Source organism: Grus americana, unplaced genomic scaffold, assembly GCF_028858705.1.
Source record: "Grus americana isolate bGruAme1 unplaced genomic scaffold, bGruAme1.mat scaffold_556, whole genome shotgun sequence".
NCBI classification, from domain to species: Eukaryota; Metazoa; Chordata; class Aves; order Gruiformes; family Gruidae; genus Grus; species Grus americana.
The window spans coordinates 18659-43718 of record NW_026561795.1 but is presented as its reverse complement, the minus strand read 5'-3'; the positions used below and the strand labels follow the sequence as shown (position 1 = coordinate 43718).

Here is a 25060-nt window from a genome sequence, read left to right as displayed (position 1 = left end):
TGCTCAGCAGCTTCTCCCCATCGGGCTGCATCATCCGAGCGGGGGTCACCGCACCGCCCCAGCTCCCACCATCACCTCATGGCACACGCATCACCTTCCTCCATGACAAACCCCAGGCTTTCGGTGGCATGGCTTTGGCTAAGCCCCTCTGGAAACACACCAAGCGACCCAGAGCTCACTCTCCCTTTTTTTCAGTGTGAATATATGTATTTAATTCCCTTCTTCTGTAGCCGGCTCTGGGAAATGTGACTCACCCTTCGGTCATGGTTGGGGTTCCCATTTCAGCTGAGCGAGGATGGCTGGTTCTTACAACTGCCCCGATCGCCCCAGGGGAACAAAAACCAAGGGCAGCCTTGCCTGGGATGGACCCGGGAGTGAGAGTCAAGCCATAAAACACACTTATTAAACACATGGGATGATAAAGCAGCTCATGGCAGAGTCCTGCTGATTTCAGTCGAGCCAGGACTGAGGTGAGATGCTCGCCAGCTCGCCCTCCGTCCCAGCAGGAACGGCCAGGGACTTCCACCAGCTCCCCTGCGCCTGTCCTTCCTCCTCTGACTGCTCTAAACTGCAGGAAGCACCTTGGAGAGCCAGCAAGGCAAAGCCAGCGCTTACAAGGAGCTTCCTCTAATGTCTCAGCTAAGAACGGCGATTTTTATCGGCCAGAGAAGCCGCCGGGGGACGATGTACCCTTCCCAGCACCGGCACGAATGGCATCCTGTGCGCACGTGGCCGGCAACGATGCCAAACTGGTCTGTCACAGGGGAAAACCCTTGTGTCCTCGTCCCCGTGCGACCTGTGGGTGAGCCACCCGCTGCTGCAAAGGTCCCGGGGGTGGGGAGGCAATGAGCCCACTCTGGGGTGCTGCGCTCAGAGCCACCGGCTCGCGTCCCCCCCTTCCTTGGTTGCGTCAAGGGCTGGTTGATATTAGCAGCTCAAGACCATCCATATTTTATGAGTCGTGCTCGGAGCCCACCCGGTGGGTGATTAAACAGCAGAGGCGTTATCCTGCGAGGGGGTCAGGGGAACGCAGCACAAACCCCCGTGACAGCTCCTGGATGCTGAGCAGCATCTTTGCAGGAGCTGCTAAAAGCCCCGGCTCTGGATGACAAACCCTCCTCCCCAAAGCCTCCGGCGGTTAGAGAGACCTCTGAGGTGTCAGAAAAATAATGAGAGGAAAAGGCTTTGCTCTTACAGCGCTGTTACTGCGGAGCTTGCTCGGAGGCAAGCAGCCCCGGCGGGGAGCTCTGCACTGCCCAGCACCTTTGTTTTCCAGCCCTCCCCTCCCTTTCCAGGCCTTTTTAGACAAGAGCATCCATTTCATACATTCAGCTTTCAGCCCTTGGAGGACACGCTTTCCCCGTGTTCCCAGGGAGTACCCCAACCCCTCTGCCTGATGGGAAGGGAAGAAAATGGGGGCCTTTCCCTCCAGGCCATCCAGGCAGGCTGTGGGCATAGCTCGGGCTCTCCCGGGTACGTGGCACCGCTGCCCGGTGCTCAGAGCAGCTCGGGTCCCAGCCACCATCCTGGCTCTGCTCCCTGCTTTGTGCAACGGCTGCGGCACGGGCAGAGCAGGGAGAGTGCTGGGCACAGGGTCTGAGACCCAAACCGTCCCCCCCGACACCCCCCGAGGGTGGGCAGCCAGTTCTTGCTGATCTCCCATGAGGGACAAGGATGCTCCAAATCCTGCGTGGGAGAGGGAAAAATGCAAGTTGTATTTTCTGTTTCCTGGGGTGGGCCCCCATCCCCTGCCATCCTGTGAACCAGCCATTCTGCAAGAAAACGGGATTCGGGGGGGCCTTTCCCAGCGGAGCGGGCAGCAAGATGGGAAGGGTTGGCAGTGGGGCTGGCTGCAGGGACAGGGGGACAGTTTGCAGCAGGGACACAGGGCGGGTTGACAGCAGTGGGGCTGTGGGGAAGCTTTGCAGCTGGGCTGCAGGTTTGCAATGGGATGGTTTACGGCGGGGAAGGTTTGCAGTGGGAATGCAGGGCAGGTTTGCAGCGGGGAGGCTTGCAGCGGGGAAGGTTTGCAGCAAGGATGCAGGGCAGGTTTGTCATGGGGCTGGTTTGCAGCGGCAGGTTTGCAACAGGGCAGGTTTGCAGCAGGCACGCAGGGCAGGTTTGTCATGGGGCAGGTTTGCAGCAAGGATGCAGGGCAGGTTTGCAATGGGGCTGGTTTGCAATGGGGCAGGTTTGCAATGGGGCAGCTTTGCAATGGGGCAGCTTTGCAATGGGGCAGGTTTGCAATGAGGCAGGTTTGCAATGGGGCAGCTTTGCAATGGGGCTGGTTTGCAATGGGGCAGCTTTGCAATGGGGCTGGTTTGCAATGGGGCAGGTTTGCAATGGGGCAGGTTTGCAATGGGGCTGGTTTGCAATGAGGCAGGTTTGCAATGGGGCTGGTTTGCAATGGGGCAGGTTTGCAATGAGGCAGGTTTGCAATGAGGCAGGTTTGCAATGGGGCTGGTTTGCAATGGGGCAGGTTTGCAATGGGGCAGGTTTGCAATGGGGCAGGTTTGCAATGAGGCAGGTTTGCAATGGGGCTGGTTTGCAATGGGGCAGGTTTGCAATGGGGCAGCTTTGCAATGGGGCTGGTTTGCAATGGGGCTGGTTTGCAATGGGGCAGGTTTGCAATGGGGCAGGTTTGCAATGGGGCAGCTTTGCAATGGGGCTGGTTTGCAGTGGGGCAGGTTTGCAATGGGGCAGGTTTGCAATGGGGCAGCTTTGCAATGGGGCTGGTTTGCAATGGGGCAGCTTTGCAATGGGGCAGGTTTGCAATGAGGCAGGTTTGCAATGGGGCAGCTTTGCAATGGGGCTGGTTTGCAATGGGGCTGGTTTGCAATGGGGCAGGTTTGCAATGGGGCAGCTTTGCAATGGGGCTGGTTTGCAATGGGGCTGGTTTGCAATGGGGCAGGTTTGCAATGGGGCAGGTTTGCAATGGGGCTGGTTTGCAATGAGGCAGGTTTGCAATGGGGCAGGTTTGCAATGAGGCAGCTTTGCAATGGGGCAGCTTTGCAATGGGGCTGGTTTGCAATGGGGCAGGTTTGCAATGGGGCTGGTTTGCAATGGGGCTGGTTTGCAATGGGGCAGGTTTGCAATGGGGCAGGTTTGCAATGGGGCTGGTTTGCAATGAGGCAGGTTTGCAATGGGGCAGGTTTGCAATGAGGCAGCTTTGCAATGGGGCAGCTTTGCAATGGGGCTGGTTTGCAATGGGGCAGGTTTGCAATGGGGCAGGTTTGCAATGGGGCTGGTTTGCAATGAGGCAGGTTTGCAATGGGGCAGGTTTGCAATGGGGCTGGTTTGCAATGGGGCAGCTTTGCAATGGGGCAGGTTTGCAATGGGGCAGCTTTGCAATGGGGCTGGTTTGCAGTGGGGCAGGTTTGCAATGGGGCAGGTTTGCAATGGGGCAGCTTTGCAATGGGGCAGGTTTGCAATGGGGCAGGTTTGCAATGAGGCAGGTTTGCAATGGGGCAGGTTTGCAATGGGGCAGGTTTGCAATGGGGCTGGTTTGCAATGGGGCAGGTTTGCAATGGGGCAGGTTTGCAGCCGGTGGCTCCCAGACGCTGCTGCCGGTCCCCAGCGAGTGGCGCTGCCGACCCAGGAAAGCCGGGAGCCCCGGGCGGAGCAGCCGGAGCGGCGGGGACCGGGCAGCCCCAGCTCCGCCAGCCCCGGACCGGTCCCGCCCGGCCGTGGAAAGGTCCCCCCGGGCCCGGGCTGGGAACCGCCGCTCGGCCGGAGGTCGGTTGGGCTGAAAATCCGATGCCAAGGCGAAGAAACAGAGAGCTGAGGGATGAGCAGCAGCGGTGGCTGTGGAGCTGGATCGTTCCCCTCTATTGCAGGGGCGTGTGATGGGGACCCCTTTGCACCCATCAGGGTGCTTCGTCCCCCGGCTGGCGTGGAGCTGGGGGTGCAGGATGGCAGAGCCCGGGACGAAGGAGGTGACAGCAGCTCGGGGACACAGGGTGAATTACAGCTGCCTCCAGCCCTCCCCGCACACCGCCGTGCCATCGCGGCTGCTGCCTGGCTGCTTTTCGAGGACCGAAATGCTCCAGCAGCCAGTTGGGATTTACAGCCTACGGTACCCAGCGCCTGCAATTCCCGCAGGATAAGCCCAGTTTGTCCCCAGCGAGGACAGCAAGTCGGCTTCCCAGTGACAGCCAAATTGTCACTCTTAAATCCAAAGCAAACAGCTTATTACCTGCTGCAAAGGAGCAGAGAGCTGGGCGCTTATCCACCCCCACCCTGTGAAGCTTTCCCTCTGTGCCAGCAAGGATTGAGCTGATTTTGGAGGGGCTTGTGGAGGGACTCAGGCTCCCAGTCACCGGTGGGATGGCTGCTGGCACCGCGGGGACCCAAAGGTGCCCACCTCGCTGCACAGGCTGGGTGCTGGCAGGGTGCAAAGCCGCATTTCTGGGTAAAACGCAGCTGCAAAAGCAGCGCTCGGTGTCCTGAAACTGCAAGGCCACACGCATGCCCTGATGACAGTGTCCGTCCCGCAGCGGTGACCCGGTGGCACGGCCGCAGGCTGGCAGCCCCGGCAGGGCTCGGCACGGTGTGGGTTACACGAGGAAACAGGGCTGGCGCCGGGCACAGATGGTGCCGGGGGATATTTTGGGCTCCACGGACAGGACACATTCTGTTCCCATGAGCTAAGGCAGTGAGCGGGGGCCGGTCCCTCCCCTCCCACCCACCACCCTGCAAAACCTTCAGTGGGTGCCTGGGCGGCTCTGGGGCTGAACGGCTGGAAAGGGGCAGGGAGGGACTGGGAGCACTGGGGCTGTGGGGCTCAGCACCACGCTGCAGAGGCTCTGCCGAGGCAGCTGCTCACCGCTGGGAAACGTGCGATCCCTCGGGAGAGGTGTGGGATCGCCCACGGCCATGCGGACACGGGCACTGGGCAAAGCCGGGGCAGAGACCTGCACCCACCACCACCGCTCGCTTGAGCTGAACCTCCACGTCCACCTCGCCCTTGCAGAGCTGCTTTGTTCCCAGCCTGAGTTCATCCATCCCCAGCCCACGCGGCAGGTCCAGGCGTGCGGCATTCGCAGCCGTAGGGCAACGAGCTGCCAGCGCTCGGGGCGCAGATATTGCCCCTCATCTCCAGCCCTGCACGAACCCCTGGGTGGGCTGAGCCCTGTCCCAGCCGATTTCCAGGGTGGGGACTTCCCCGGCTGCTCAAATCCCTCCGGCAGCTCGGCTGGGCACCGAGACACGAGACGACCCTCGGCACGGCACGATGCTGCTGCACCCTCCCCACGTTACGGCACGGCGAGGGCAGCCCCGGTAACGCCCGTTTTGCAAAGCGTTTTGGACTCCCTCAGCCTTGCAGTGCTCGTTCAGCACAGCCCACAACCATGATTATTATTTTCCCATTGCATCGCTGCATTTTAAACACCGCTAACACGTTAGGTTTTTAAATTGAGGGCAATTGTGCAAAAAAATTGCGTACATTGGGATCATAACTATCAGCTGCAGGTAGGGAGATTATTAACACACCTTCTGCCCTGTGAGACAGACAATGAAAGCTGCTGATAAATTATATGTATGCGTACAAATTGCAGGACTTGGTTAAATGCAGGGTGAGGTAATCGTGACCACCTGAAAAAAGGAAGGGGGTTAAACCGATACAATGACCCAGGCGATGAGTTAAAGGAGGCCCGCGGCGCTGGCTGAATTATTTAATGCTGTAGCAGAAAAATGGGAGAAAAAAATAAAGCAAGGGACCGGTCCTTCCCAGGAGCTCCTGCTGCTGGCGGCTGTCCGTCGGGGGAAGCGCGGGAAGCACTGGGTGCCATCTTTAGGATTTAAAATAAATCTGGGGCAACTGGGGAGAAAAATTTGGAGCCCAACTCAGGACTTGCTGCTAAGATGAAGCTTTGTGAGTCTGTAGGGGGGAAAAAAAAAGGGGGGGGGGGATAAAAATAACCCTTTTAAGAGCCTTCCTGCTTTGCAGCTCCCCAAGGGAGGCTCAGGGCAGCAGCAGGGGCTGCACCCCGGGGAAGGGAGAGCTGCAGGGTCCCGGGCAGCCCGTGGGCTCACCCCTCGGGTCCATGAGCACCCTTTTCTCTCTGCTTTAACGTGAGGATGTGACACCCACCCGTACCTGCAGGGAGGGACTGAAATAGGGCCTCGCCGGAGGAGAGGGGCACAGAGCGGCAAAGATGGGGTGGGCGAGGGGCACGGAGCAGCCGTGCCCCCCGGACTGGGTCACTCTGCATCTTCTTGCGAACGCAGCAGGAGACAGGCAGAAACGACAGAAAGTAATGCAAAAAGAGATTATTTTTTTTTTTCCCCCCCCTTCCTTGCTGTGCGATGGGCAATGCCACGGGCACCGGGCTGCAAACCTCTCCTGGGGAGAAAACCTTGGTGCACCAGGGATGCCGGGCTGGAACAGAGGGGTGCTGGAGCTCGGGCTGCCACCACCCACCCCAAAAGCACAGATCTATCTCTGCGTGCATATATATTTTTTATTTATATATAAACAAAATAAAAATACGTGTGTATATATATTTTTTTTAGCACTGGAGGAGGTGAGCTGAGCTCATGGCCCCTGCTCCCCAAGCCAAATAAACCACCGTGCAGGTGAACAACGCACCCAGCTCCAGCCAGCTGCTTGGAGCCCTGCCCAAGCGAAAACCTTCCCAGCCTCGCAGCCCTCCTTCCACCTGCCCCACGGCACCGAGAGCTGAGAAAAACCATCACAAGGCTCTGACTCACGCCGCCGTCGCTTGCTCAAGCGTTGTAAACTGGTCACCATTCCCCATGGGTTTGCAATTGCTGATTCATCACCCGGGCACTGGGGTTTAAACATAAGCCTGGGCTGGATTTGCAAGGGTGTAGGTTTGGGTGCTGGGGTGACATTGCTGCTCCTTGAGTGCCTGGGGACGTGGCGGGGCTCGGTGTCATCCTGGTTATTTGATATTGCTGGAAAAGCAAGATGGAGTGGGGATGCAGAGCAGTGACCCCACAAAACGTTGGTGCTGGTTTGGCCAGATGCACCAGGGTGAAACTGCAGCAAAAAAGGTTGGTGGTGTTTGCTGTTGGTTTTCTTCTTTTTTTTTTTTAAAAGGCTCAGCCTCTCCCCGTGTGGCTTTGTGACCAGAAACGGTGCCTTTAGGTGGAGGATTTCTTCCATTTCAACAAAGTATTTCGGATGCCTCAAAGAGAGCCAGAAGGCAGCAGGAGAAATCCCCCCTCAGACAGAATCTCCCCATCAACTTGACCCTTTTCTAACAATTGTCATCGATCCTCTGAGCTGTTTCAGTTCCCTAACAGATGACATTTTCTCACTTCTTTTGAAAAGCCAACACGCAAACACCATTGTCCCTGCCAGGATGCCCCAGCTGCACCAGATCCCTGAGATTCCACGGCCAAATCCCTCCATATTTACGGCAGAAAATCCACTAGCGTTAAAGATCTCAAAGCACCCTCCCTAAAATCATGCTAGACTCACTTAAAAATAAGCTCACTGTTATCGTTCCCAGTATATTTGGGAAATAAACCCACCACCCCCTAGGGCAGGGAGCTCTCACTTGAGGTCCCCAAGCACCCCCAGGTCCCTGCAGAGTGTTGTCCCCTATGCTGGATGGGTGCTACAGGGTGACACCCTAAAAATACAGCACTTGGGGGGCGTGGGGGGTGGGTTTGCTCTTCTCTCTGCAGTCCAAAGGCACCGTCGGTATCTCAGCCTCCTCGGCCAGGGCTGGAAAAAACACACTGGGAAATATTTGGAGGCTGTGACTCGGCGCAGGAAAACTGCTCAACCCCGGCTGACGCCTCGTGGGAACCCCAGCGAGCGCAGGCAGGGCCCCCCCCCGCACCCCACGGGGTTCTCCGGCATCTCAGAAGCGTTAAGCTCTTACCTGCGGTTTGCATCGCTCCTCTGCAAGACACCTGCTGAACCCACCTGCAGTCCGCTCCAGCCCAGGGATTTTGGCAGGACCAGCAGAACCAAGGGAGACCCATCCTCCTGCCTCAGTTTCCCCAGCGCCCTTGAGCTGCCCCGAGAGCGCTTTTCCCCCCACGCACGGTGCAAATAGAGGCTCGGCCCTATAAACCCCCAGCAAACCCTCGCCGTGGTGCCCCAGCCCCGTGTCCCCGCTCAGACGGGCGGCACGGTGGGTCCTACCTCTCCGCAGGGGCTGGAGGGTCCCGACGGCCCCAGAGCCAGGATCCGGCTCCTCGCCGCTTCCTGGGCACACGGCACAGGGATGCACCTCGGTCTGCAGGGACGGGGCTGGAGCAGGGGACAGGCTGGCCCCTCCTCGGGGATCTTATCACCAGCTGCCAGGGGCTCCTGCCCGCACCCCGATAAGTGCTGGGCTCCACATCCAGGGCTGGGGTGCCCCCGGTGCCGCTCCGCTGCGGCCAGCTCAGCTCCATCCCAGTGACGGGACCGGAGCATCCCACAGGATCCCCACACTGGGACGAGTGGCTGTGCCCCAAATCCTGGCTTTTGGGGAGGGTGCTACACCCCGGAGAGGCTGAGAACAGATGCTGCAAGGAGGGGGCACTGGAGCCGAGCCCATCCCTCGGGCAAGTGGGGAGTGCAGGGCCCCCCTTTTTTGCCCCCTTGGGCAACCCAGCCCCCCCCCGCCGAGCAGAGGGACCCCTCCACCCCACACTGTGCTATGCAGGATCGGTCCCTGGGGCTGAGCAAGGGGAAGGTGAAACTACATCTCACAGCCACTTGGCAGCGCTGCCCTGCAGAGGTGTTTGGAAAAAGAAAGAAAAAAAGAAAAGGAAACATTTTATTTTTTTTTTTTTTTTCAAACAAGATCTGTAGTAAAGTCAGTGGCATTTCCATGCCCAATCACATACACCCCAAAAAATATAGAAATAACTTAACTTGAGCTACGGTTCAGCAGAGACAAACCAAGAGGGGCTGAGCAGCAGGCAATGCTGCTGGACCCAGACCCACGCTCCAGCAGAATCGGGAGCGGGGGGCTCTCCCGAACAGGCACCTCCGCGGCGACCCGCACCACTAGGAAATGCTCTGGCACATTTGGGTAAAGCCACGGCCACCCCCCCACCCAGCCCCGTCCCTCTCACAGCACGCAGGGGGGGCAGCCACAAAGGTCAAGGCAGCAGAGATGGGCCAGTGGCTGAAAAATGATATTAAAAAAAAAAAAAAAAAAGGCATAAACCACACGGCAGGCACTCCTACCCTCGCCCTGCTCCTGCCGCGGGACCCAGGCACTTCCCATCCCCAGTCGTGGGGGGCTGGGTTGGGGTCCGGCTGTGGCAGGGGCCACGAGGAGGAGCGGCGAGGGGCTGTGTGCACCCCCAGGCACGGAGGGGGTGTCCCCATGTCACCGCAGGCATCGAAGGTGGCAGAAACACCCAGGCCAGGCAGGAACCGCAGCCTTTCCCCCGCCCTTCGGACCCCAGCACGGAGGGGGGACGGGATGGGACGCACACTCAGCTGGGGGGCTGCCCGACTGGGTGACAGGATGGCCGGATCCTTCCCACCACTCCTCCAGCACCCTCCTCGGGTGCGAGCCAGAGACGTGGGGAGGGGGTGGCAGAGCGGCGTCCCCACCGGCACCTTCCAGCACCAGACCCACAGAGCAGGGGCAAAGCCCACGATACGCTCCGGTGGTCTCTGGCACAGGGACAGCCCCTCCGCGGCGGCAGTCTGGGTGCCAGGACGTGGCACAGAGGTGTAACACCAGCACCGCGTGGCGAAGGCGGTACCCGGGGGCATCCCCATTTGGCTTCGTTCGGGCTCACCCCCGAAAAAGGCACAGAGCAGCCGAGCCCCCCCCCCAGCTCTGCCAAACCCAGGGGAGCACTCCAGGGTCTTCCCGGCACTGACGGCTTCTTGGGGGTCCCCTCTCCTGGGACGGGGGGCAGGGAAGCCCCCCCCTTTCCTTCCACAGCTCCAGGCCCCTTAAGCAGGGAAACAATATTCCAGCAGAGTCTTTAGGGCACCAGCTCTCCCCTGGCCTTTCCCCCAAACCTGTGGCAGGAGGAGGAGGAGGAGGGAGCAGCAGCCAGTCAGGTCATGTAGCGGGTGACGGCTCTCAGGGCGTAGAGCAGAGCTGCCTGCATCCGAGCCTCCAGCAAGAGCAGGTTGATGTGCACCTACGCAGGGAGAGCAGGATTAGGGCATGGGGGGGGGGGCTCAGCACCCCACCACCACCCTACAGCGAGGGGAAGGGATGGGGCAGCACCTTCTCCGAGTGCTTGAAGTGTCTCCAGAACTGCGTGTACATCCGCTTGGTTGTCTTCTCCGGGTAGCAAGCCACCGTCTTGATGTAGATCTTCAAGCTGCGCTCCAGGAGCTGGTTCACCTCCCCGTAGTCGTAGTCGTCATAGCTGGGGGAGAGAGGAGAACGCGTCACTCCAGGCACAACCCCTGCCTATTCGTACACCCCCAGAGTCTTGCCAGACCTAAGCCGAGCCTAAGAGCATCACTTTGCCTTAGTCCAAGCAGCAGCATCACTCTCACCAAGACCCAGTCGCAGGCTCCCAGGCTGGACCCGGCTCACGGGCTCTACCCAGGGCAGAAAACAGGCTCCGGCCGTGGCTCGGGGACCTACCGGATGCCAAAAACACAGTGGACGTAATTCCAGATGGCCCTGCGCAGCATGGACGTGTCCACGCCGCAGTGCATGGCGATGGTGTTGTACGTCAGGTTGTAGACGACCTGGAACTTCTCATCCAGGAGCTGCCCCACGTCGGGGTAGAGGCGGTTGATCAGCGAGTAGCCGTGGTCCTCCCAGGTGTAATCCTGCCGGAGAAGGGATGCTGGGGTAGGGGCTTGATGGGGAAACGTGGGGTCCCTTCTCCATGTCGACCCCCCTCAATTATCAGGATCTGGTTGCGCTGCTCAGACAGCTCCAGCCTGGTCCCAGCCCTTCACGCTCTGCACCCACGCTGTCCGTGCAGTGCCAAGACCCTGGGAAGTGCCCCGCTGCCCCCCCACCGAGACAAGCAGGACCTGCCACCCAGCACCCTGCCACCCAGCACCCTGCCACCCAGCACCCTGCCACCCCTTCCCCACCGGCTGGCACGGGACTGCGAGCACCCACCTGCGCACGGAAAGTGGGGGGCGCCTGCTCGCCCCTCCGCGTGAAGTCCTTGTAGCCGAACTCGGGGTCCTCCACGAAGCAGAGGACGTTGGACTGCGGGGAGTGATCCGCAATATCTGCAAGGCATCACCGCGGCGGCCGTGAGCGAAGCAGCGTGACCCTGGACAGAGTCAGCCCCGCACCTGGGGGATGGATCCCGCTCCTTCCCTCCTCCCCCGTGACCTCCCCCCCCCGTGGGGACCCCGGCCCCAGCCAGCTGCACCCCTGCACCTCCTCACCCGAGGGAGCGACCAGCAAACTCTCCGTCTTCTCCAGCTCAAAGCGCGTTGCCATCTCCTCCTGCGTGACACCCTCCTCCTCCAGTTGGCTTTCCTGCAGCAGCTTCAGCCTCTCCATCAGCACCTCCACCTCCTGCATGGCATCTCTGCCCTGGGCAAGCAGAGGGCAGAGTCAACCCTGCCCCACGTCGAGCAAGGTTGCAGAGGGGTCGCAAGCAGACGGAGCTGCTCTCTGCACACCCACAGCTCTGCTGGCACCTGGAGCAGCCCCGGGGCTGCTCTAAAGAGCATTTGTCTCCGGGTTTGGCCAGACCCTGGCTGCTCCCGTGCTTCATCCTGGGAGCCAGGAGGAGGACGCTACCGCACAGAGGGTGCTACTGCACAGCCCTAAAGCATCTGCTGTTCCCAGTTAAAGCCCTTGAGGCAATTCCCAGGGGAAGGGCCATGAAGCAGTCGAGCACCCCGCCATGCCCGATCTTCGCACCCTGCACAGCGAAACCCCCCCCTTCCCTTACCGCAGAGCCCCCCGTGTTGTCATCAGAGGCAGGGCTGCTGTCGCTGTGGGGTGAGGGGGGCCGGCAGCCGTGCCCCCCATCCTGCTCCTCCTCAGGGTTGATGCCGCAGCCGAAGACGAAGGAGGCGAGCGAGTGGTAGTGGGTGAGGAGCACCAGGGCTTGCACCAGCTCCGCCAGTGACCAGCTGTTCTCCCCCGTCTTCAGCAGAGCCTGCAAGGCACATGGGGTTGGAGAGACCCCCCGGGCCGTAACCCCCCCACTGCACCCCAGAGCCGGGGTAAGGCAAGGGCAGGGAGACAGGAGGGTGTTTGGGATGCGCCTCCCCCAAAAACCAGCCGCTGTTGACAGGACTGTCCCCAGCCATGGGGGACAAGTCACCCCTTCCCCATCCATCCGGAGCAGCGCAGACCCTGCGCCCCAGCTCAGAGACTCCCTCAGCCCTGAAAGGGTTAAACGTGGGGGGGGGAGTGGGGGTGCAAGCGGGGATGTGGCCCCCAGGGTCCCACCCCCAAAAAATAAAGTGTGTTTTGAGGGGCGATCTGCACCGAGCTTCTCACCTCGATGTGCTCCTTGGTGATGAGCCAGGGCCGGTGCGCCAGCAGTTTGTTGATCTCATTGAGGTTCCTGAGTTTTTGGGGGGCACAGTGCAGCCCCTGCAGCCATGCCGGGTTGCCCCCCACCTGCAGGAACTCCCCTATGTGCAAGCCCACCAGGTAGGAGCACTGGTGCCGGGCTGCTGCCTGCGGGGAGAGCCGGGCAGTCAGCCCCCAGCACCGGCCAGGGGACTCCCAACCCTGCTACAAGCCCTTGGAGAATCCAAGGCAGACAGCCACACCACCCCCCCTGTTCCATCATCCTTGGAGGGCTTTCCCTGGGGAGGAGAGTCCAGACAGGGGTTTCCCCCCCGCCCCCCCCCCAGATCAATGCTGGTCCCCAGGGGCTCTAGAGGGAAGGGGTGCTGGGGTACCCTGGATGTGCCCCATGGGACCAACCCCAAAGGAGCTTCCAAACCTCTGGGACCACAGCTCCAAGGGGGACCCCAGCTGTGGGGTCCCAAACACCTTCCTGCCTCCAGGCAAAAACCTGGCAGAGGACCACACGTCCCCTCCAGGGACCCCCCCCACCCCAAGGGACCCCCATCCTCACCATGATGGCGATGTAGTGGCGCTTGTGGTAGGGCAGGGGCCCGTCCATGCGCAGCAGGAGGTACTGGGTCTTCCAAAAGCTGCTGAGATACTGGGGGTGCAGCCCCATGACCATGGTGATGTTGTCCACCCTGCCCTCCGAGACGAAGGCCTCGATGAGGAGCTGGCGACGGCTGCTCTCCGCACCTTCCTGCAGGATCTGCCGGGACGGGGAGAGGAGGGAGAGGAAGGCGATGAAGGGCAATGAAGAGCCCCCCCACTCTTCACAACAGCCCCCCTAACCTAGAGGGAGGACATCCCCCATCCCCCTCCCCCCAAATCAAGCATCGGTGGCCAGCGGGACCCAGGAGCACCCATCCCCACATCGATGCTCACCCCATCGGAGGTGCCCAGCCTCTTCCCTGCCGCCCGGTACGGACACCGCTGGCAGCCCCCGCTGCCCGCCTCCCCCCTCCCGGCCCCGGGGGGCAGGGGGTGACGGGGGGTCTCCATGCCAGACCCCGCACAGCCCAGCCGACTCAGCCCGCGGGTCAAGTTGTTTATTTGGGCGCTGGTGTGCGGCAAGGAGGAGATGGGGCTTGGCTCCCCCTCCGGCCTCTCCACCCCCACCGTGGTGACGAAACCGTGGCGTTATCTCTGCCGAAGGAGGAACCATCTGGGACACCGATGCCGGGTGCCGAGATAGGGCTGAGGGTGCCGGGGCACGGGGAGCCCCGGGGATTTCAGGGCACAGTTTTCGGTTGGGGGGGGCAGGGCAGGACAGAGGCTGCATTTGCAGCACAGGGGAAAGATGAATGGGGAAACTGAGGCACAGGCAGGGCAGGGATGTGGGGCAGGAAAACGTCAGGGTGAAACAACACAACTGCTCCCCCCGTTCTCCAAAACAAGACACTCCCCCGGTGTCACAGGGATACCCCAGCTGGGTGACCCTTCCCCATTCCACCCCCGCCCAGGCACTAGCAATTGGGGGGAGGGGGGTGTGCACGCAAATCCTTCCTTAACAGCCCCCCACCCATGGCAGCGAGGGGCGGAGGAGCCCCCCAGCAGGTAGGGACGCACCCACCCAAGACCATCCCCACCACTCTTACCTCTTCCAGGGGGATGAAGGCGCTGGGACCCCTCCCCAGCTGCTGGGGCACCTTCATCCCTCTGTCCTAGGAAAGAAAGAGCAGCAGCTTTAGCCCGGCACCGGGGCAGCCAGGAGCCACCGAGCATCCCCGGGACGAGCGGCTGCCACCGGCGGGACGAGCAGAGCGGCACGGGAAGGGGTGACGCAGGGGGCCGCCCCGCACGGGCCACGGGGACACGCGGCCATCGCCCCCGCACCCTTGCGTCAGGCCGGGCAGCGCCTGATGAAATCAGGCGGAGGTGTTGCTCTGCACCCCCAGGAGGTGTGACACGCTGGGACGGCGCCAGGACACCAGAGCCGCGGCATCGTGAGCCAGGAGAGCGGAGACGCTCCCGGTTTACCACGTCCATGGGAAAAAAAAAGAAAACCAGAGCCCAGGGGGGTCCTGAGGGACGGCGACGGGTCCCGGGAGCAGCCCGGCGCTGCGGTTTGCAATCACCACCATAAATATGACGCCCGGGGTTCCCGCAAACCCTCCCAGGCACAAAATGCCGATAAACATCTCCACCAGCTTTTTTTTTTTTTTTTTTTTTCCCCTTCCCAAATCCGTTAACCCACTTAAAACAGAAAGAAGCCACCCAGTTCAGGTTAGCCGCTGCTCGCCGCGCTCCAGGCACGGGGCTCAGCAACTTTTTGACACCCTCCCCCCACGCTCCATCTCCCCAGGGGACAGCAAGTGTTCCCCACCTATATTTCCTCCAAGCAGATGATTTTTCTCCCCTTTGCCAGAGGGTGGGAGCCCGGCTGTGCCCAACCAAGGTGCACCCAGGAGCAGCGATGGGGATGCTGCGAGCACCAGCACCCATCCAGAGCACAACGGGACCGGGACCCTCCCGGCCCTTCTGCTGCAGGGATGCAGCAGAACCCGAATCCACCCTTCCCTGTCCCTCTTTTGCACCACAGCATCCCATCAGCTTGCAAGTTTGCAGTCGTGCAGGGGAAATTTCTCTGCCTGCATCAAAGCAGCACCCACAGGTGCCAACCGCAGACAGGGGGGACGCAGCACCCAGCCGCGAGAGCTAAAACAATCGCTCCAAAACACCTACAGAAACCCCAGAACCTGCTTTGGGGCTGAGAGAAAAAGAGGGTGGAAAAGGGTTTGAGTGCTCCCACCCCTGGGAAGGGGGCGAGAGGGAAGGGGGGGGCTGGTGCACGGTCCCCTCAGAAACAGGGGGGATGCTGTGCTTGCGTGAAACCAGGACCGAGATGGGGCAGCGGTAGCAGAAAGGGCATTCAGCAGACAAACGCCCACAGCATCACTTCCTCCAACCCACGCTCCGGATACAGGTGGCGGCAGTGGCACCCAGTGCCCACCCCAGAGGAAGGTGCTCAGGGCCCCCGCTCCGGGTGGGGCAGCGCCGACCTCCTCTTCCCATTCCCTGCAGAAATTCCCGGGGTCCCTCCGCCAGCAGGAGCTGGGGTGGCCCCGTTGGGCTGGGACCCGTCCCTGAGCACAGGCTGCGCCCGGTCACCTCCGCTGGGACTTTTGAAGGAGCCCGGTCTCAAATGTGCAGGCAGGATGTGAGCACAGGGTCCAAATCTGCCCGCCCAGGGAGCGGGCAGGGTCTCAGCCCCCTGGGATGCTCGTGACCACCCTGCTCCACCCCATGGCACACGTCCCCCGTGCAAACCCGTCGGGAAGCAGTAGCGCCACGGAGAACCCGAGGCAGCAGCAACTGTGCCCACAGCGTCAGACACAGCAAAGCTCCCGCGGCCCGGCCGGAGGGATGCCCGGCCGGTGGGGACCCGCACCCTGCTCTGCTCCGGGTGCAGGCAGAGACGCAGCCGGGAGGGATGCACGGGGCAGGCAGCAGCCACCGGTCACCCCTGCTTGTGCTGCTGGGGACACGGAGGGAGCTGGGCACCGGGTGAAGGCAGCGCCAGCCCAAGCGAAGCCTCGAGGCATGCCTGGTCCCCTGCCAGCCCCCAGGACCCAAAATAAATGGCTCGTTCCTCAGGGACAGCAAGGTGCTTCACAGCTGGAAGCAGGCAGCCCTCGCTCCCGCAGCACCCGGTTCTGGGTGAACCGACCAAAGCGGGAGCAGCACCAGGGACCACCTGCAAGGCGTCCTGTCAGCCACACTGCACCCAGGCGAGTCCCAGTGACCCCCTTTCTCTCTTCCCCGCATCGCTTCCCTCCACCCACGGCCACAGAGGCTCCCCGGGGTGGGCAGGGCACAGCCACCCCCACACACATCCTGCAGCTGCGGGGAGGCGTGGGAAACCCACGGCATCGATGCAGAGAAAAGCAAGCACAGCAACAGCATTTTCCAAAACCAAGAACCCTTCCAAGACCAACACCACGCACCTTCCAGCCCACCAGTGACGGGGAAGCTCAAAGGGCAGCTCTGCCCCCAAACCTGCTCCCCCCCCAGCGCTCAGCATCCAGCATCGCACCCAGCGCCATGCTCCCAGCCTCCTGCAACCGTGCAGAGGAGGCCGCGGCGAGGCGGCAACGAGGGTCCACACTGCCGGGATTCACCTGCGGGAGACGCGACATGTCACGGGGACACGGCGGCAGCGGCAGGAGGGTGCCCAGACACACGCAACCGGGGATGCCAACGGCGGGATGGCACGTCCCACTCTCCAGCTGCGGAGCAGGGAGCTGCTGCTGCCCGGGGTCTTTTTCACGGTGCCCTGTGACAGGATGAGCCCCAGGGCCGTCGCCCAGCTTCAACCGGGAGAGACACCCGAGAGCTGGAGCCAGGCACAGCCCCGGTGACAGCGGGTGTCTTCTGCCGGCTGCCTCCAAATCACTACTGAGGTGGCAGGTGCAGGCCAGCACCCTCTCCAAAGCGGGGAAGGGGTGTGGGATGGCACGAGGTGACCACGCAGCAGCTGTCAGTGTGGCCACACGCTCTCCACGTGTCAGACAGCGGGTCGCGGCATGCCGCGGGCTCTTGCTGGCACCGGGCTGCAGCCACCCCAGCAAAGCAAGCAGTGCCTGCATCCAGCGGCTCCGAATGCTCCGAGCACCCGGGATGCTCCTGCCCTGAGTCACCACGGAAGTGAGACCGGGGTGACAGCGGGAGCAGGCTCGTGCCATCGCTGCTCCGGGTGCTGAGCTGGCTCCACGCTGGCTGACTCAGGGTTTGGGGAGAAGGAGCTTCTCTGGAGCTCCAAGAGGCTCCCTGGGAGGAGACAGCAACAGAGAGACCCCGGCAGGCAAATCCACGGGACACGGCCAGGGCGACTTCTGACCCTGAAAGCAGCAAGGAGCCGGGGAGTCGGGCCCACCCCACCACTTTCCAGTGACAGCCCAGGGTGACCTTTGAAAGTGCATTTTAACCATCCCTATGCAGACACTCATTATGTTTTGCTGCATTAAGCAATCCTCAGGGGTGCTGCAGTTAACCCTCGCCGCACCGTGTATCACCTCCTGCTTCTGCTGATGGGGAAACTGAGGCACTGAGGCGATGCTCTGACTCGCACCAGCCACGCAACCTGCTCCCAGGGTCCAGCCAGCACGGGGCAGGTGGAGGGTCTCCACAGAGACACCGGGGGAAGGAGTTAATCCCCTGGGAACAGGAGTGTGCCGAGCACCGAGGCTCCCTCCCCCCCCCCCCATCCCTGCACTGGTGCCAGTGCTTAGTCAGGTGTTGGAAAATCATTCCCGATAAGGCGAGGTTAAACAAACACCATTGCAGCCACCTGGCAGAGCAGGTTTGCCCCTCGTAACCGTGCTCCTGCCAAAAACCAGGCAGCAGGCTGTCCCTGGGCCGCACCGGGGAGGGCGAGAGCAGCGCCGGGGCTCGGCCCCGCTGACGCACGGAGCCGATGCGTGAGCGCAACCGCCTTGGCAGGAGCTGCCCCTGCCGCACCCCCAGCCAGACCCACTCCTGGAAAGGCAACCAAGCTGCCGTGACGCTCCAGCAAGGACAACGGGATCCCCAAATCCCACCCCTGCCTCGTCCTGAAAACCTGAAGAGGTTTCACGGAGAAGAGCAGAGCTGCCGCTGAACAGGCAGCCCTGCAGCTCTGCAAACCCCGCTGCACAGCGCGCAGGAACAAAGCCGAGGTGCTTTCACGGCGGCTGTAAGCGTCCCAGCCCACAGAGTTTCAGCGGTACCTGCTAGACACCGGTGGCATCCCCACCACCACCGTCCTTCCCCCAGCCTGCTCGAAAGCACCGACCTCAGGCTTCAGCTCATGCCAGGACAAGCGCCGGAGGGGAGTCCCCGGCAGCACTGCTGTCTGGGGTCTTTCCCACCCACCATCCTGGGGTTTCCAACTTCCAGCCCGTGTCAGGAGTAACGATCCCTGCAGGTACACCGAGGTGGGACGGCTATTTGGGGAGCCACCAACTCCCCACAAGCAAAGCCCCAAGTTGCAGAGCAATCCTGCTGTCCCTGGGGAAATCTGAGGGGAACGCAGGAACAAGAGGAAAAACTGCAAGTTGGGGGGGTTTTTTTGTGAGGAAAATAGGTCTTACAAACAGAGGCATTTCCCAACTTTTCAGGAAACTCAGCACATTGGGGGGCTGAAGTTGCAGACCAGTCTGATTGCCTGGGAGGGACAGGGAGGTCCTGCAAAGTCCTGGACACCTCGGGACTCCAGTTTTGCACACAGGAGTCCAAATGCAAAAGCCCCGGGCAATGCCAGAGCTCTCCCGTAGCTCTGGGTTATCCGGGGCATGAAAGAGATCCCATGCCCGGCCTGGGAACTGCAGCACGAGCCGAATGACTGGACGGAGACCCCAGAGCCCCCCAGCCTCCCGCCAGCTCCGCACCACCAACCCCGGGGGGCACGTTGCATCGCCAGCCCCTGCCTCAGTTTCCCTTTGCCTCCCTGCCCATACCTGCGGGCAGGACCTCTGCCCAGCTCCCACACACATCACAGCTCCTGGAGAGCTCAGGAGACCCCGAGATCGTCCCCGTAACAGGACAGGGCCACCCCATCCCCAGGAGCCCTTATTTTTAGGCTCACTGCAAATCAGCAAGAGGGTTATTTTTGCAGCCCGGCCCCGGTTCCTCCGCCCGGCCCGACACGTCCCTGCTTCTCCCCTCCGCACAGCCGGCCGAGGGGGGGGATGGCCCCGGGCGGAGGGGGACAGCGGTCCCGGGGCGGGGGGGGCACCACCAGTCCCTCCCCGAGGGACCCCCGGGCGGGCTGCACAGCACCCGGTCCCATCCCGGGGAGGGGGCGATGCAAACCGGGAGCCCCTGGGGCAGGCGAGCCCCGAGCCGAGCCCTTACCTCGCCGCCCCGCCGGACCCCGCAGCCCCGGTACTCCTCCAGCCCCGCGGGGCGGCACGGCGAGCCGGCCACCAGCATGGCAGCGCGGGGGCTAGGCGGCGGGCATGGCCCCGGGACCCCCTCGGGCTGTGGAGCGGCCCCGGGCGGGGCGGGGGGTGCCCGGACACCCCCGGGCTCTGGAACGTTCCCGGGTTCCCGAGCGCCCCGCGCCCGCCCGCCTTCATAGCGCGGCGAGGGGAGGGCGGGGCCGGAGTCAGCCACGCCCCCGACCCGTCTCGACCAATGGTAACGCGGAGGCTTGGCCAACACGCACACCCCCGTCGGCCAATAGGGAGCGGCGGCGCGGGGGGTGCTGGGGGTTGTAGTTTCCCGCGGGTTCCGGGAGGGGGGATCGCCCCGAGCTGAACCCGGGAGCCGTGCGGGACCCCCGGGCTTGCAGCAGCGTGAGCCCCCCGCCCCCGGCCAGGCACCCCGCCTCGCACTGCCTGCATCCCCTCTGCTCCGAGAGGAAGGACGGGTTCCCCCCGCGCAGCCCTGCTGCGGCATTTTCCCCAGCCTTCAACACGGGGAGACACGGAAAATGTCTCCTGGGGCCAAAGGGAAAAGCAACCTCATGGCAAAGGCACTCGAGGAGTCTGCGCGCGTTTACGGGCAGTGGTATTTGTCCAAAATCGCTGAGCTGCCCTGGTTCCCCTGGTTCTGTGCGGCCACAAGCAACCACCGTGTCCCCCCTCCTGCCACCCCAGCACCCCCCGATGCCCCCCCAGCTCTACGCGGTGCAGTTTGAAGACCCCCAAGAGTTGCAGAGAAGCTTTCCCTTCCCATCCTCTACGAGGCATACAGCCCTCCGTCAGATCCCGTCCATTTGAATAACAAACACCGAACCCAATAAAAGAAGGTGAAAGAAGGAGAAAAAAAAAAAAAAAAGAAGAAATAAATCCCACAACCACGGGTGGCCCCAGACAGCAGTGCTGATAACAATCTGGCGCTGCTTGACAGCCTGCACATGGCAAAGTCCAGCAAACGGGAGTCGCTGCACAAACAACTCAGGTTTTGCCTGGCAACAGCCTCCTCCCGGCTCCAGTCCTGAGCTCCTGCCAATTAAGCGAACATGTCAGCGTGCCTCGGCAGCACGGTGCTGGCGGCATGGCCAACGGCCGGCACGCCACGGCACGCTCGCGGCTGCGCCAGCCTCTGCAGAGGGGAGAGGACAGAGCGAGTTTCAAATGCCCCCCGGTCAACTGCTCCTTGTCCTTGTCCCCTTCCCGGTGCACCGCAGCCTGCAAACACCCTGTGCTATTTTCAGGGGTGTTTTGCAAGCACGGCTCTGCGCCGAGGGTGTGGGGTCTGGCCGGTGTTCGGTGCGAGGACGTCGCCTCCTGCTCGCCTAGCGCCGGCCACCCCGAGGTGTTTGCCTCTGCGTTAGCACTTGTGTCATTTGAGAGGAACAATTTGGTTTTTTAATTGCATCTGATCCAAGGTCCAGGTTGTTCCTGCTCCGAGAGGAACCAGCCCCACGCTCCCCTGAGGCCAGAGGTGCCGTTTCAGCCCCCGTAGCCCAGGTCCAGCTCCATCGCCTGCTCCTTTGGCCCCCGGAGCTGCCTTATACCGGGCAAGAGCCAAGATGCTGCCTGGTCCCTGGCCAGCACCGGGGCTGTGGCTACCTGAGGCCATGAGCTCTGGGTTTGCTTTGGCTGAACACATCAGCCTGGAGATGAAAAGCCGTCTCTTGCTTTGCAGCAGCAAAGGCAACACGGTGTAAGCAAAGCAGAGGGGTGGCATTGCCTCTGTTCTCCCCTTTCTGCCCCCCCCAGAAAGCTTAGAGAGACCTGGGAATCCCGGGGCCATGAACGCGCATCAGGCCGTGGCCCAGGGGGAGGGATAGGCTGGAGATGCTGCCAAATATTTAACATAAAAATATCCCATCAGAAGACACCGAGGGCCATGCCAGAAGGATGTTTGTCCCAGAGCCGGCTGGGCTGGCCAGCACCACGGCCCCAGCATACAGAGCAGGGGCAGGAGGGGCCGAGCACAGCCAGGCGGTCATCGAGCCGGGCAGTGCACTCGCTCGGCAATAAAGAGCAGCACGCAATCCCCCATCTGCTCCGCAGCCCCGGGTCAGGCCCCCCCTGGCCGATTAGAGGAGCCTCAGCACTTTTCCTGGCCTGTTTGCAATGCTCCTGCCCACGCAGCGGCCGGCTCAGGCTGTCAGCAGCATCTCCCCGCCATCGACAGCAGCCTGGCAAAAGGAGATGACCTGCCGGTACCTCTGAGCTGCCGGGGGCTCGTAGCCTCCCACGCTGTGTGCCAGAAACGGGTGATACCAGGCAGTACCAAAGCAGCTCCAGCATCTCAAGTCCTTCTGTGCTACAAGCCTCACCCAAAGGCGCTTGAAGTGTCACCTTTTGTCCCAATTTGAGCTGGGCAGCGCTCGTTCTCCAAGGAAATACAACTGCAGGAGGGCTAATTCACAGGGGATTACCTGGGCACACGGCAGCTAGGCTCATTACAATATTAATCGGAAAAAGGGTGGCAAAGGAAAGGCAGTATTTCCTCGAGAGAGGAACCCAAGAGCTGAACCCAAACACCCCGTTTCCAGAAACACCAATCATGGGAAATATGCAACAGCTCAGTAATTATTTAGGGATTGACAGTGCCCTAGTTATCAACATGCTGACTGTACAAGTCTGTTGCTTTAGTTTAACAGTGTCCTGCAAGAAAGCTAAACAGGAAGGCAAGGCTGATTGCTTAAGATAAGTCACCTTAGAGCAAATAGCAAGGTTGGCTGGGGACAGCCATTACCTTGTCCGGCCTTTCGGTATTGCACCAGCCGGTGGTTTTAGCCAGCCCAGACCCCGAGGACAAAGGGAAGCAGTGGAGACCACACAGGGACTGTCTGCAGGGAGCCCCTGGAGCAGATAAGACACATGCCGTTGTTTGTTTCCTTTCCTTACGTGCTCCGCTCCTGTCCGAAGATTGGGGAGCTGGATCACCCCACACCTCCCCACTAATAGCCTCTGGTGGGAAAACCCACGGGCACCTGGCCTGGGTGGGCTGGAAGGGAATTTCTCCACAGCCACCTTGTTTGGAGCCACGGAGGGAAGGTAACCCCAACACGGTCCTCAGCACTGCCCCACCTCCTGGGACACAACAGGAGCTGCAAACGCTCGGGACCTCGCTCCATCGGGGTTTGTGCACTGCAGGCAGATGGACGTGGCTTAGAAACAATGGTTTGTACTGGTTTGTACCGGTGAGGGATCCTCCTTGGTCTGGAGCCTCTGGGAACAGCAGCGGGAGGGAGCCACTATCCCCATGTGCTCCAGAAGCGGGGACGGAATACTGCGACGGCTGGTCTGGGGGTTACAACAAGAACAACAAGGCTTGTGCTTACCTCTCCTGGCTCAGCTACAAAACACAAGTTACAGAAGCTTTAGAGGACTTAAAAATCCTTACTGGGTTTTTTTTTAAAGGACGATTTTAAAGCCCGTTGCCCCCAGGGTGTGCTGCCTGAGTTAGCGCTCCCAGAAAGCCCCAGCAATTAGGGAGGAATGGAAGGGAGCATGTTTGTGGGTAATTACCGGCTGGTTAAGTCAGTTTACTTCTGCTGTCAGGCTGCAAAACAGTTTATATTCATTTGCCTACTAAAGATTCAAGTCCTTGCCAGGGGGCCTGTAAGTTTGGAAAGGAGATATTTATTCAAGTCATTACTTAAAAAAAAAAAAAGAAAAAAGAAAAAAGATATCTAATCCTCTTCATTAGTAGATCTCAGGAAATGCTTTGTAAGAGGTTTTCATTGTGCCCTGAAAACCCAACCACCTCCAGCTCCCCAGCTCAGCACTGTGGAAACTCGGAGTTTCTGCATCTCCAGAAGAGATTTCTGTTGGAAGTAGGCAAGGGGCTTCAGGTCAACAGGCCTGAAATGAGTGGAATGGGGAAAAATACTGACCAAAAATCTGAAAGTCTCATTTTCAACCTTGATTTCATTACTAGCAAGTGGTTGAGATCAGTACGCAATATTCAAGTGCATTCAGTTACTGTCAAACCCATATTTTCCTAAAGCTTTGAAATAGAAATAAAGCAATCACAACCCAAAATAAATTAAAAAAAATATATATATCCTTCTGCAAACATTCAAACCGCTTTAGAAGCGGTGGATAAACCACAGAGAGAAGGAAGCGTGTGCTAGCAGATAAAGGCAGGAGCCAGCCATTTCTTACCCAAGGTCTGGCTGGGAATTGCAAAAATTGCCCACGAACCCGTTTGAAATCCTCCCCGCAGCTCTGCCAGGGCAGAGACAAGAGCGGCTCCTTGGAGACACGGCTCTACCCGCTGAGGCTGAGTCGGAGCCCAGCCTTCGGCAGCTCAGCTCTCGTCTATCTCCCGACCTGCTGTAAACAAGGATAATTGGGCACATTCCAGGACAGGCAAGGTTTGCTCGCTCAGCAGAGATAAAGCGTCCTAAGCACCACCAGCACGATTACACGGCACTAACGGGGTAAGAAGTGCCAAACTTGCCTTCTCGCACGGGGCAAACCTTTTCCTTGGCAGGCTGCAAGCTTGCAATTGAGGCATTTTTGTCTGAAAACAAGCCTGAGGAGGAGGGACGAGGAGCTGTTCAAGGCCACAGATGCAATACCCAGCTCAGGAATCCTCCAAGCCAAGCCGGTGGGAAGCACGCGCTGAACAAACCGTGTTGGTTTTGCACCCGTGGGTGTCCCCTGCCTGGGTCGAGGGAACCAGCCCAGATTTTTGGTCTGACCCAGCACAGGTACTTGTACAGGAGCTGAAGGAACTCAGCAAGGCTGCAATAGCCTCAGTGCTCCAAGTAGGACATCCCAGGGCTCTCAGCTAGGTCAGGGGGCTGAAAGCTGGCAAAGCCAGGATGAAAACCCAGACGAGCGCACACCACCAGCCTCTGCTTTCACAGGCATGAGAAGCCAGAGATCGGAAGAACAGCACTGACGAGAAACATTTCATAGAAATTATTTTTCCTTCCCCTAATTTAACCACGAATTCGGATATTTGTCACAAGTAATGATTCCCAGAAAAACAGCTATTTTCTGTGTGCAACTCCAGGCTTTGAAAAATATGGAAAGATGATTTTGAGCTGGAAAGGTTGTGTGGTGTTCCAAGAGAGCTAGGGTTTGCTTTTTCCCACCCTGCACTACAGGCAGCGCTCAGGAAGAGCCATTCCAGGACACGGCAGCTCCTCTGCCCCGCGAGAGGAAAGCACGGCGTGTCACAGCGCTGCTCGTCTCGCCAGGAAGCTGCAACGAGGAAAGCACAACGCGCTGAACTACGGCTCCCACAAGGACGGGGGCATTTCCAAATGGTAATCTCCCGAGAATTTTTGACTACCAAATTTCTGCTGGAAAATTAGAAGCTTTAAAAAAAACCAAAACCCAACAACCAAACAAACCTGAGTCATGGCTGAGGTACGGGGAAGACTTCAGAGACACAAATGGTGTTTCCTCACCTCATTTGCATCTGTATCTTAAAGAAAAGAACTCCCTTATCCTCTTGCCTTTTTGTTTCCTACCAAGACCATATTTTTAGGATACAGCCGGATGGGTCCTGGGAAGCTGGATGTAACCAAGTAACGAGGAACCTGGCAATCAGCTTGATTGGGAGGATTTAAAGATAGAAAGAAATGTAGGAGCGAAGCAAACAATAGAAAAATGCCATCTCCTTCCCATACGCACCAGACCCCGAAGCAGCACGACTGATGCTTCGACCAGGCAGCCGCCAGCAGGAGATAAATCAGT

The 25060-nt window shown here is 60.3% G+C and overlaps 1 protein-coding gene across 2 annotated transcripts; it reads right to left on the bottom strand.

Moving 5' to 3' along the window:
• Positions 1-8734: 8734 nt before the first annotated feature.
• On the bottom strand, positions 8735-19521 carry LOC129200833 (sestrin-2-like). 2 transcript variants are annotated; one of them, XM_054812076.1, is made up of 10 exons: positions 19296-19521; positions 14060-14125; positions 12973-13170; positions 12384-12566; positions 11827-12036; positions 11312-11462; positions 11034-11149; positions 10542-10732; positions 10173-10317; positions 8735-10083 (listed from the first exon to the last, which is right to left on the bottom strand). In XM_054812076.1, exons 1-10 carry the CDS (start codon positions 19371-19373, stop codon positions 9997-9999), a joined length of 1425 nt encoding a protein of 474 aa, XP_054668051.1. In that variant the 5' UTR covers positions 19374-19521; the 3' UTR covers positions 8735-9996. The 2 variants fall into 2 exon arrangements, with proteins under 2 accessions (XP_054668051.1, XP_054668052.1); XM_054812077.1 differs by lacking the exons at positions 14060-14125; positions 19296-19521 and adding an exon at positions 13347-13573.
• Positions 19522-25060: the final 5539 nt, after the last annotated feature.